Source organism: Panthera uncia (genome assembly GCF_023721935.1).
Source record: "Panthera uncia isolate 11264 chromosome A3 unlocalized genomic scaffold, Puncia_PCG_1.0 HiC_scaffold_11, whole genome shotgun sequence".
Lineage (NCBI taxonomy): Eukaryota > Metazoa > Chordata > Mammalia > Carnivora > Felidae > Panthera > Panthera uncia.
Genome location: NW_026057578.1, coordinates 29121846 through 29133564, shown reverse-complemented (window position 1 = coordinate 29133564; position 11719 = coordinate 29121846). Strand labels below are relative to the sequence as shown.

At 50.8% G+C, this 11719-nt stretch overlaps 2 protein-coding genes across 2 annotated transcripts in view; one reads left to right on the top strand and one right to left on the bottom strand.

The window, feature by feature from the left end:
• Positions 1 to 5189, bottom strand: part of ITPA (inosine triphosphatase) — a 10454-nt gene extending 5265 nt beyond the window's left edge. The window contains exons 1-5 of the mRNA XM_049650070.1: positions 4804 to 5189; positions 2342 to 2399; positions 2185 to 2249; positions 1488 to 1561; positions 644 to 675 (exon numbers count right to left, since the gene is read on the bottom strand). Of these exons, the coding sequence (XP_049506027.1) occupies positions 644 to 675; positions 1488 to 1561; positions 2185 to 2249; positions 2342 to 2399; positions 4804 to 4881 (307 nt within the window). The 5' untranslated portion in view covers positions 4882 to 5189. The remainder of the gene's footprint in view (positions 1 to 643; positions 676 to 1487; positions 1562 to 2184; positions 2250 to 2341; positions 2400 to 4803) is intronic.
• Positions 5190 to 7018: 1829 nt separating this feature from the next.
• DDRGK1 (DDRGK domain containing 1) overlaps positions 7019 to 11719 on the top strand; it is a 15597-nt gene continuing 10896 nt past the window's right edge. Inside the window, exons 1-4 of the mRNA XM_049650066.1 lie at positions 7019 to 7188; positions 8351 to 8557; positions 9835 to 9947; positions 10178 to 10279. Of these exons, the coding sequence (XP_049506023.1) occupies positions 7023 to 7188; positions 8351 to 8557; positions 9835 to 9947; positions 10178 to 10279 (588 nt within the window). The 5' untranslated portion in view covers positions 7019 to 7022. The remainder of the gene's footprint in view (positions 7189 to 8350; positions 8558 to 9834; positions 9948 to 10177; positions 10280 to 11719) is intronic.

The following is an 11719-nucleotide window of genomic DNA, read 5'->3' as shown; positions in this document are numbered from 1 at the left end:
GGGGGGGGGGGGGGGGGGGGGGGGGGGGGGGGGGGGGGGAGATACAGTGATGGCTGTGCAGCTCAGCTCCCAGCCTTACTCCCCATCCCTGAGTCCCTGGACGGGGGAGCCACCAAATTTGGGGAGCTTATACATGTCGTCAGATAGGTTCCGTGCTTATAACCCTGGAAATTGGGTGACGGGCACATGGAGCTCATTATTCTATTCTACTACTGTGTATGTTTGAAATGCTCCATAATATAAAGTGTTTTTAAGGCACCTAAGGAGGGGACATTTTGGCCCACAACGTGACAGGGTATGCAAGGGGCGGCCAGTCCCCCAGCCCAGGCCCTCGCTAAGGCAAGGACAGGCCAGCAGTCAATAGGGCCAGCCCTCTCAGCCAGAATAAACTGCAGCCCCTTTGTCTCCAAAACTCACAGCACCCCCACTCCCACTCCCATCTTCTCAGAGCTCCCTGGAGCTGGGTGTGTGTAGGGAGAGTGGCAGCTGCTCCTTATAGATAGTGAAACAGATGAACACAGGCTCCATGGTGGGGGCTAGAACCTGAGATTCCTGATTACTAGTTGGGATTCCTCCACTGGACCACCTCCAGATTCTCAATTCCCAATAGATAAAAGAAGAGAATAATAAAGGAGATTAATACCTTCAGGCTTTAACTTCTCCAGAAACCACTTTCTGCAAGAGAAACGAAGGTGAATCAGACAACAGGAGCAGCTGGAGCTTCCTACCATCTTCTCTGGGCTGCATTCCCCAGGGAGTAGAGCCCTGGGAAGGCCACGTGACAGGGCGGAAAATGCCGCAATTCAAAATGAAGAGAAATAATAGGAAAAAGGATGGAGGCATACAGGCAATGCACAGATCAATAAACCTATGAAGACCTCAACCTCACTGGTAATTAGAAAAATGCAAACTAAAACCAAATGTGGTAACACTTCACATCCCCCACACTGCAAAACACTGAAGCCCTAATAAGCGCCGGTGAGGGTATGGTGCAACATACGTAAGGTGCAGCTGCCCTGGCAGACATACTGGCGATCCAAAAGTTCAGCATATACATATCCAAAACCCAGCAAAAGCACTTCTGTGCGTATGTCCTCCAACCCCGGCCAAGGGTATTCAAATCGGGGTTATTTGTATCCTAGAGATACACAAGGACCATCTGAGGGTGTCCAGGGCGCTGGACAGTTTTAAGGAAATCCATTTTCAGATCTCAACTTCCTTATTTCCTTTTTCCTGAAATTGATCTGCCACGAATGTACCTCTCCAGCGGGTGGGTTCCTCTTGCCCATCTCCACTTACACAATCACATTCTCACACTTTACAAAAGAAAGAAAGGCATGCCTCTCCCCCATCCCTAATCCCTTCTCGGGACAATGTGAAATATTGGTGCTGACACCAAGACAGTGAATGACCCACAGTATTAGGTAACCAATCATTTCAAAGTTGAGGGGGTTTTGTGGCCAGGTGCCTGCAAGGGGAGCACTCACATGTAGGGGCCGGGGAGGCCCCCAAGGGCGTTGAAGCACAGACAGGTATCCTCCACCAGTACGGGCCCCTGCACCTGCAGCACATGGAAATGGAGCCCTGAGACCTGTGACCAGGAGTAGGCCCTGTCCCTAGCCTGAATCCCTAGGCCACCCTGGCTGGGGCCAGACACACAGCTAGTTGTGATCTGTAGCAGCAGGAAACAGCTACAGGAAACAGCCCTTGGGTAATCTCTTATCTTCACTTTAGAGATAGGAACACCAAAAACTTGGCAGGTTGTAAAGCTTATTCCAGGCACAGCAACAGGAGAGCTGAAAGCTGAGATTCACACTCAGGCTCTTCATAAAGTGCTCTTTCTCAATTCCACAGAGATGTGTGAGTGCAGCGGTAGATAGATGTGTGTGGGGACAATGTAGAGATTGGAATGTATGTATCTGAAAATCAGAGAGAGAAGTGTGTGTGTGTGTGTGTGTGTGTGTGTGTGTGTGTGTGTGTGTGTGGTGGTCTGGGAGATACTATGCAGTCAATGTTGAGAAGAAAGAAACATTAATTGGCCCCAATCTAGCTGGCCTGGGCAGGTCCCTGAAGTTTTGACCAACTGTGCCCACCCTATTATTCTCTGCCTGAGCCCAGCAGGCACAGCCCCCAGGAGCCCCCAGGACAAGAGGAACAAGTATGGGACACGCGAGGAACAAGCACCTGGCGAGCTGCCTCCTGACACTTCTGTATGGAAATCTCATCAGGCTCTCCCTGGTACTCTGGCACTTATTGGAGAAACAGACACACAGAGAGTCAGGTCACAGGGAGACAGAGAAATGGAACGAGTTTTCAAAAATAAAACAAAACAGAGACATACGGTCAATCTTCTGTGCCACCAAAGTGCACGGAAACTTATCTCCCAGAATCTGAATGACCTGTTCCAAAATGAAAGAACATTTATCACCATTTGTTAACAATTTCCCCATACTACACAAGCTGTCGTCCACTTTTCTCTTCAGGTAATTCTCGGGCCAGTCCCCTCAGGCTTACCAAATTAGGCCCATGAGCCCCACTCCAGCAGGTCAGCTTCCCCATCTGCTCAGCCTCCTACCCCTCCTACTTCAGGTCTCTCTGTTCATGTTAACCAGCTACCCGGAATACCCTCTCCCCTTCTCCCTGCTCCCTGCAACTCTACCTAGCCTCCTATTCCAGTTCTCGATCGGGGGTTACCCAGAATTCAAGAAGCCTGTAAACCTGGATGGGAAAAAATACCTTTTTATTTTCACTACTCCCTAGCTGAAATTTAGCATCTTTTCCAATTGTGAATATAGAAAACCAAAACAGCGTCAGCAGTTCCTGTGACATTTAAATCTATTAAAATCACACACGTGGGGTTGAGCATCCATTCGTTTCAGCTCAGGTCATGATCCCAGGGTTGTGGGATTGAGCCCTGCATCAGGCTCCATAGTAAGTGTGAAGCCTGCTTAGGATTCTCTCCCTCTGCCTTCTCTTCTGCTCACTCTCTCTCTAAAAATAAAAAATAAAATCACACATGTTGTCATATTCCATTATAGCTAGAGCAGAATCTCACAATATTTACAATACTCTTTTAAAATTATGGTAACAGGGGCGCCTGGGTGGCTCAATCGGTTAAGCCTCCAACTTCAGTGCAGGTCATGATCTCACGATTAAGTGAGTTTGAGCCCCGAGTTGGGCTCTGTGCTGACAGCTCAGAGCCTGGAGCCTGCTTTGGATTCTGTGTCTCCTTCTCTCTCCCCCCCCCTCCCCCCTCCCCCGTTCGTGCTCTGTCACTCTCTATCTCAAAAATAAATAAACATTAAAAAAATAATAAATGAATAAAATAAAAGTATGGTAACTACACACTGCTAGATTGAATCCTTTAATGCGTTAATAAAGTATATGTTAACTAGATCACAAACATGTATATTTTGAACTTTCTTTCCTTTTTTTTTTTTAAGTTTATTTATTTGTTTTGAGAGAGAGAGTGCACAAGCTGGGGAGCGGCAGAGAGAGGGAGAGACAGAATCCCAAGCAGGTTCCATGCCATCAGCACACAGCCTGATGCAGGGCTCGAACTCACCAACTGTGAGATCATGACCTGAGCCAAGCTCAAAAGTTAGACACTTAACCAACTGCGCCACCCAGGCGCCCCTACAAATATTTATATTTTGAGAATTGTACAACAGAATTTCCTTTGTGATGGTGCTCTGTTCAGCATGTCACTACTTGTCTGTTTGACTGGTCTGGCCTCAAGATCCCAAACTTTTCATTAGCACAGGGCTCTGGCTCCTGAGTAGGACACCCTATACTGGTACAAAAGTGCTATCATTCTCTATACTGCAGACAAATGAAGAGGCCCCTAATGACTGCATCCCACTCGTCTGCCTCAGACATATATAGCGGATGTCACCAATCTTGCACCATGACTCACCTCCTTGGCCATGGCTGACTGAGCAGGGGCAAACCCTTGACCAAAGCAAAGCTAATCAGAGCTAATGTATGGCAGAAGCCTCACTGCCCCCTCCAGCAGGAGGGAAGGAAGCAGAAAAACACCAGCAGGAAAGGGATGAGCATCCAGAGAGAACTACAAGGACTAGATAGGCCCTTGAGAGGCTCAAGTCTTGTGAGACATCACATTGTAACATTGTATTACTAGGAAAAGTCACCTGGTGGTTTATATAAACTTCTGGTGTCCCTATTACTTGCTGCCAAAGGCTATCCGTCCACCCGCAGAATCCTCACAGCTAGCCACAAATTCCCAGAGGCAGGAACTCTGGATCCATTGCCTCTCTCACTCCTCCACCCAACTGGTTTGTGAAACAGACCTCTCAAACCATCCCCATTTCACAGAGAAGGAAACAGGCTTGGAGAGGCTGAGGACCACATTTCTGAACCGTGGTGGGGCGTGGACGGCTCAGTTTGGATGCCTGCCCCACGCGTTGTCTGGCACTCCTGGGTCCGCAGGGCGGCCTGGATCAGCTCCGGAGGGGTGTCAAGAGGCACGGTTTGGGGTCTAGCTTAATAGGTGACCACTGGCACAGGTACTATGGACCCGGCACTCCTTTGGCTCCCGCAACCCCGAGCTCACAAGCCCGGATCTGTCAACGCCTTCATTCTATCAAGGCCAACCACCGGCCGCCCCACTCCGCACACAAGGCTGTTTCACTCCACGAGGCCCAGCCCGTTCCACACGCCCGGGTCCGCCTCTCCGTGCCCCCTCCACCTGGAGACCGCTTCTCTCCGCCCTATCCTCAGCGGGCCCTGCCACACGCTACCCCCCAGCCGCCTACTGGTCGGCCTCCCGCGCCCTCCCGGCACCTCCTCCAGCTTCTTGGCGTTCCCCGTGACAAACACGATCTTCTTCCCGGCTAAGGGGGCCGCCATGCCGAACCGCATGCATGACCCACAGGAAGCCCCTTTGCCTCGGGTGGCAGGCACTTCCGGCTGGCGCGCGGAAGCGGGCGGCACGGCTTCCGGCTTAGCGTCCCGGACAAGGCAGCTTTAAGGCTCCCGGGAAGCGCGTCCTCTGTGAGCGGCAGCCTAGCTGCCTTTGGAGCGAGAAGTCCGCGCTGGGGGCCCGGCTTCCTTGCTCAGATTCCGGGAGCAGAGCGCCTCTTATCTGGTTGAACAGCCTGGGGCGCTAGAAGGGGGGAAAATGGCGCGGCCCGTCTGCGCCGGAATTGCGAGGTCTTCCAGAGACTGGCGGTCGAGACCAGGCCCTCCCGCCAAGGGGCGCTCTTTTCGAGGACCAGAAGAGACCATTGCAACCACCGCCCCCTACCCTGCTTTCTCCCCACTCTGGGAAGGGGGCACCGAGGGAGGCTAAGAACCTTCACGGTAATGAGCTGCAGTCTTGTGCTCTGGGCGGTTCGCGTTCTCCGCGGGCGCCTCCAAATCTGCCTCTGAGAGCTGTTTCCTTCCGGGCAAGGGCTGCAAACCTGGGTCTTTATCCTGACCTCATCTTCAGCCCCACTCCCGTCTCTCCTTTCCCGTCAAGTCTGACCGTGGGTTAAAAACAAAAACAAGAACAAAACTTGTTTTAAATTAAGATATAATTAACATATAATACTGTATCAGTTTCAGGTGTGCAACTAATGGCTTGATCTTTGTATACATTTGGAAGCGTTCACCTCCGTAAGTCTGGTTAACATCGATCACCTTATGTATTTTTTCTTGTGATGAGAACTTTTTAGATTGACTCTCACTAACTTTAAAATATGCAGTACGTAGTCAACGTGCTACCATGCTGTACATCTCCAGGATTATTTATTTTACAACTGGAAGTTTGTACCTGTCAACCCCCTTCACCCATTCTCCAGTCATCCAACTACCAGTCTGTTCTCGTTAACTATGAGTTTGTTAAAGTTTGTTTTAAATATTTATTTTTGAGAGAGCGTCAGCGGGGGAAGAGCAGAGAAAGAGAGGGAGACAGAGGATCCCAAGTGGGCTTTGCACTGACAGCAGCGAGTGGGATGTGGGGCTTGAACTTACCCTGAGATCATGACCTGAGCTGAAGTTGAGGGTCAACTGACTGAGCCACCCAGCCGCCCCTGTTTTCATTTTTTTAGATCCCGCTACTTGCCTTTGAATTTAAATTTGGCATAGCCTAAAACAAACCTGGTCTTTTCACCTGTCTCCCAGGCTTGAGACCTCCGTGTTTTGACTCCCTCATTCCCTCATCCCTACAGCCTCTCAGATCCATCATGCCTTCTCCATGCCCACTGCCTCAGCCAGTTCTTTGCATCCCGAAAACAGTGAAGGGGTACAGGATGAGATGCTCCAAAATGTGCCACTGTGGCACAAAGATTATTCCGAGTTAAAAGTAATGAAAACGCAATCGATGCAGGAAACGCTCTCTATCTCCCCACCCCCCCCCCCAACTGCCTAAATTTACATTGGAAAGGAGAGTCTGCAACAGGAAGAGAAGTATTAATTAACAGAGACCCCCCCCTTTATGAAGGCATTTATCTGCATAATAGAGCAACCTTGTTTTTTCCAAATATCTCTTTTCACCTTGCTAATGAGTTTTCTTCCCTTTGTATCCTCAGTCCCCTACCCCTTCTCCTCCTAGTGAGCCTCACATTGCCCCTTTGTCTTATTGGAGGCAGCAATTTCATTGTCTTGGAATGTCTTGTCTATGTGGATTCCCTGTACACATGCCTTTTAAATGTGATTTTAAAAGTGATTTAAATGTTCTTTCTCCCTGACAGTACAAAGAGTAGGGAGTGCCCCCAGCAGACCCACCTGTACCCTCAAAGGTAACCTCTATCCTGAAGTTGGTGTATATCATTCCTAAGCATCTTATTGTACTTTTTCCATATATGTATGTTTTCATAAACACTGTGTGGTATTGCTCAGTGCTTTTAAAACATATATAAATGTCGCACTGCACAAAACCGTTTGCAATAATTTCCACCTAAAGGAATGGGTATTTTTATGCTTCCCACATTCCTTAGGGTAAAATAATGAGATGAAGTGTGCGGCCTGGGCGGAGCCCCGGGTGGTGGGCGGGGTCTAGAGGGGGGATAGGAGGGGCCATGTGGGCGTTGGGCGGGGCCCGGGAGATCCGGGCCTCAGGGTGGAAGAGCTTGTTACGCCTGAAAGCTTTCGTCATGGTGGGCCCCGTGGTATACTTGGTGGCAGCGGCTCTGCTTGTCGGCCTTATCTATTTCCTGACTCGCAGCAGGGGCCGGGCAACAGCAGGTAAGAGATACCGCCGCTCCAGGACCGGTGGGGCCGCGTTCTCTGGCCTGAGCCTTTGTAGGCCATCGCACCGCGGCTTCTGCGCATGCGCTGGCCTTGCTTGCCTGGACCGACGAGTTGCTCCGCGCCGGATGGCGCTCGTCGCGCTTCAGGCCAGCTGCACGCATGCGCATTCCTGCGCGTCGGGGAGCGGGCGCAGACGTAGCGTTCTAACCCTACTCGCCGCCTAGATGGCAGCGCTCTACACCTCTCTCCTAACCTCAGAGACAGCTTCTCTTAATTCCTCTTCTCGCCTTCCGACACTCCAGACCCAGAGGGCCAGGCCCTGGCGGACACACTCCCGTCCCTCATTGGGGCACCCAACGGAGAGGCCGCAGGGGTTTCCCGTCCCACCCAGGCCGGCTCCAGAGTGGATGCCAAGAAGGGGGCACTTGAGTGTTTTGTGCTTACCTACGAGCTGTAACTACCTGAGCCTCTGTCCTTCCCCTTCAAAGAGAGCACCTTCCCTGTTCTGTACCCCGACCAGGAGGCCATGTCATCTGCCAGGGTACAGTTCAGATACTCCTATCATTCTCTTCCTCTCGTCATTTCCCATTTCCTGTCGTTATGTGGATTTGTATATATATGGTCTCTTCCCCTCCCTGGGCCCACAAGTTACTTCAGAGCACCTACATGCTCCAAGGGCAGGAGAGAGAAAGCTGAGGTAAAGCAGATAGCCAAGAAGTCTTCCTGGAAGGAAACACACAGCCCCCGGGAGCAGGTGTGCTCCTGGTTGGCATGCCTTATAAAACTATGGCAGGTGGTGTTGAGGCAAGCAATAGATGCAGTCCTGCAGTGGGCATTCACATGAAGTCTGGAGAGGTCAGGGTGAGCTTCCTGGAGGAGGTAGGGCTTCATCTCTGTCTTGCAGGGTGGCAGTATCCTGACAGACTAGATGGAAAGGTATTGACAAAGGCAAGAGGGAACGGATGATCTTGCTGCATAGGACCAAGGTGTGGGTCTGGGTTATAAAGGCCTTAATATCTGAGAAAATTGGGGCTTTGTGCTTTGGGCAGCAGGAGCCTGGAGAACGTTAAGTGGAGGGTGAGACATCCGGGGTTCTTCCCTGCTATCAAGTGGATTGGGTTGCTAGACAGTATTGTGGTTCCTCTCTTCCCTACAGCTGGCCAGGAGTCGTTGCACAATGAGGAGCAGCCTGTAGTAGCAGGCTCAGTGGCCCAGCCTCAGCCCCTGGACCTCGAGGAGCAGAGAGCAGGGGGCAGGCCCCGGCGCCGGAGGGACCTGGGCAGCCGCCTGCAGGCCCAGCGTCGAGCTCAGCGTATTGCCTGGGCAGAGGTGGATGAGAATGAGGAGGAGGCCATCATCCCAGGTGAGAGGGGCCCAGGCTGGAGGGGAAAGGGGCTGTTTAAGGGCATAAGGGCACCTCCAAAGCTGGATGGAAGAGTGGAGTGTGAAGCTAGAGTATAGGAGACATGTCTGGGAGCCACAAGATAAAGTTGGAGTAGGGAATACTTGAGACCCATCCTTTGGTCCCAGAAACCAGCAGTTCTGGACCCTGACCCCTATTCTATTAGGCCAGCCCCCTCTTCCTTTATCTTGGTTTTCAGTGTCTAAGCAAGAGGGCAGAGGTCTTCAGATTGATCCAGAAAGTTCCTTAGTCTACTTCTCATATCCCAGCGCCTTAGTGGTTTCGGCACACTCATTTTCTGAGAGCCTCACTCTAGGGCCAGAGTGCCTAGCCAAGAGCTTCTGTAGTTCCTGAAGTGAGATCACCTGTGTTTGAGGTTGAAGAAATTTGTTGACAGAAGCGTCCATATCCCTGAGAGACCAACAGAGCCCCTGGGATTGTGGGAAAAAATACCTCTTCTCCAGTGCTGAAACCTGGTGTGAGCCTGAGGAAGAGGCATTTGGGGCTTTTGCCCTTGTACTTCTGGGAATTAGCCCCTTTTGACTCAAAAAAGACTCACTCTGTGGTACCATCCCCCTTGTCTCAGACTTGGGATCAGACGTTCCTGCTGCCCCGGCATCAACAGTTAACCTTTAGCTAGCCTTAATTTTAGGTAGTCTTGGGGTTGGAGCTATCTTTTTTGGCCAGGCGTTGAGCCCAGAACCCTCAGCCGTTCCTGACCACAGTGAGGACAATTTCAGATATGAGGTGGGGTTGCATTTCCCCATGGGGCCATCCTTCCCTGGAGGGATACATTTCCCCATGGGGCCATCCTTCCCTGGAGGTTTGGCTCAGAAACAAACCAGAGAACTCTGCAAGCCCAGATATGCCTGACTGTGATCTTCAGACACTCCGATATTGGAACCCAACACCTCCCTTTTTGTGGCTATGCAGCATCTAAAGTTATCATCTGTTCCTTTGCCCCATCATTTTCTCACCCTTACCCCACCTTATCTGCTATCCTCAACACACACACACTCTACACACACTTTTTGGCATACACGCACTCAGAGTGTGAATTTCTACGTTCATGACAGATGTCTTTGGAGGGCAGAACTGGGCTAGTGACATTTACAGGTGGGAGGAAGGGGATCCCATCCCCCCTCCCCCCACAATGTGGAAAAGAACAAGGAGTAGGATGGACTCATCCTCATTGGTCCTCTCCAGGAGCTGAAATGTCTTTCTTTGACTGTTCTCAGCCCAAGAGGAAGAAGGTATCGAGAAGCCAGTGGAAAGTCACCTGTCAGGGAAAATTGGAGCCAAGAAACTACGGAAGTTAGAGGAAAAACAGGCGCGAAAAGCCCAGCGTGAGGCAAGCAGGAGGGATGGGGTGCAGCTCTGGGAAATGGGAAAGGGTCCTGCCTTTCTTGTCCCCCATGTCAGAACCTTACCTTGGGCTCTTTGCATGCTGCTTGCCTGGCTCTGTCTCCTGCAGCTTGGGTCTGTGGTCCGGCCCAGTCATTACCTTCCCTGGCCTGTTTGTGAGGTGGGCAAACTCTAGTTGGGAGTGGGAATATGCCCCCTACAAAGGCCTCTCTCCAGGCAGAGGAGGCTGAACGTGAGGAGCGGAAACGCCTTGAGTCCCAGCGTGAGGCAGAATGGAAGAAAGAGGAGGAGCGCCTTCGCCTGGAGGAGGAACAAAAGGTGAGGCAACCCCCCCCCCCCAACTTCTGAGCCCTGACCAGGCAGCCTTGCTTCCTGTGCAGCTCCCCACACCTAACCTAGAAGATGGGCCATGGACTGGGTTCAGGAGCGGGCCTGGTTTATTTGGCCCTGAACTCTAAACACAACCTATATAAAGCTGCTGCTGAAAAGCAGAGCTTGAGATGGGGATTTTTTTTTTTTTAATGTTTATTTATTTTTGACAGAGAGAGAGAGACAGAGCATGGGTCGGGGAGGGGAAGAGAGAGAGGGAGACACAGAATCTTAGTATATGTGCTGCCGAAGTGAGCACGGGAGACACAGAATCTGAAACAGGCTCCAGGCTCTGAGCTGTCAGCACAGAGCCCAATGCGGGGCTCAAACTCACAGACAGCGAGATCATGACCTGAACCGAAGTTGGACGCTCAACCGACTGAGCCACCCAGGTGCCCCTGAGATGGGGATTTTTGTTCATTTGGCTTATTGAGCATACCGTTTAAAGGAAAGTGAGCATTTAAAGAAAATTGAGATGGCTAGAGTGGCTGGAACAAGGTAAGCAAGAAGGAGAGGGGTCAGAGAGGGGGTGGGGTCTGGACCCTAAGGGCCTTGAAATTGTTAGAGGTCATTGTAAGAGTTGGTGGATCCTGCCTGATCCAGGTCCTGTTTAGGGCCTGCCATGGAGAAGATAGATGCCCAGAGAATGGAGACTTCTGCAGTAAAGGTGGTTAATGAGCATTTGTTTGCCAGTGGCTCCCTTTCTGAGAACGAGTGCTTGAGAAAAGGAACATCACAAAGCTGTGGTGTGTATATAGAGTGAGAGCGAGGGCTTCCCACCTGGGGGAAGCTGGCCCTTGGCCTCTGACTGGTCCTATTGTCCAGGGACCCTGGATGGCAGAAAGCCTGGCTGTGGGTGCCATAGCAGATGGGCCAGACCACGGCAGAGAGGAGGCATTAGTGGAAAGGATTTTTTTACCTTTTTGAATATTGATATTGTGTAATGGACCCTAAATGATCTTTAGGAAAGGATTCTCCTTTCCTGCACCTAGTTTCCCGTTATTAGCATCTTATCTTAATGTGGTATATTTCTCACAATCAGTACTGACACATTGTTTGTTGATGTTTATTTATTTATTTTTTTTGTTGATGTTTATTTTTGAGAGAGAGCAAGAGAGCGCATGCGAGTAGGGGAGAGGCAAGGAAAGAGGGGAACAGAAGATCCGAAGTGGGCTCTGTGCTGACAGCAGAGAGCTTGATTTGGGACTTGAACTCATGAACCGTGAGATCATGACCTGAGCCAAAGTTGGATGCTTAACCAGCTGAGCCACCCAGGCGCCCCAGTATACGTTGTTTTAACTAAACCCCATACATTATTCAGATTTCATTAATTTTCCTCCAGTTTCCTTTTCCTTTTCCTTTTCCTTTTCCTTTTCCTTTTCCTTTTCC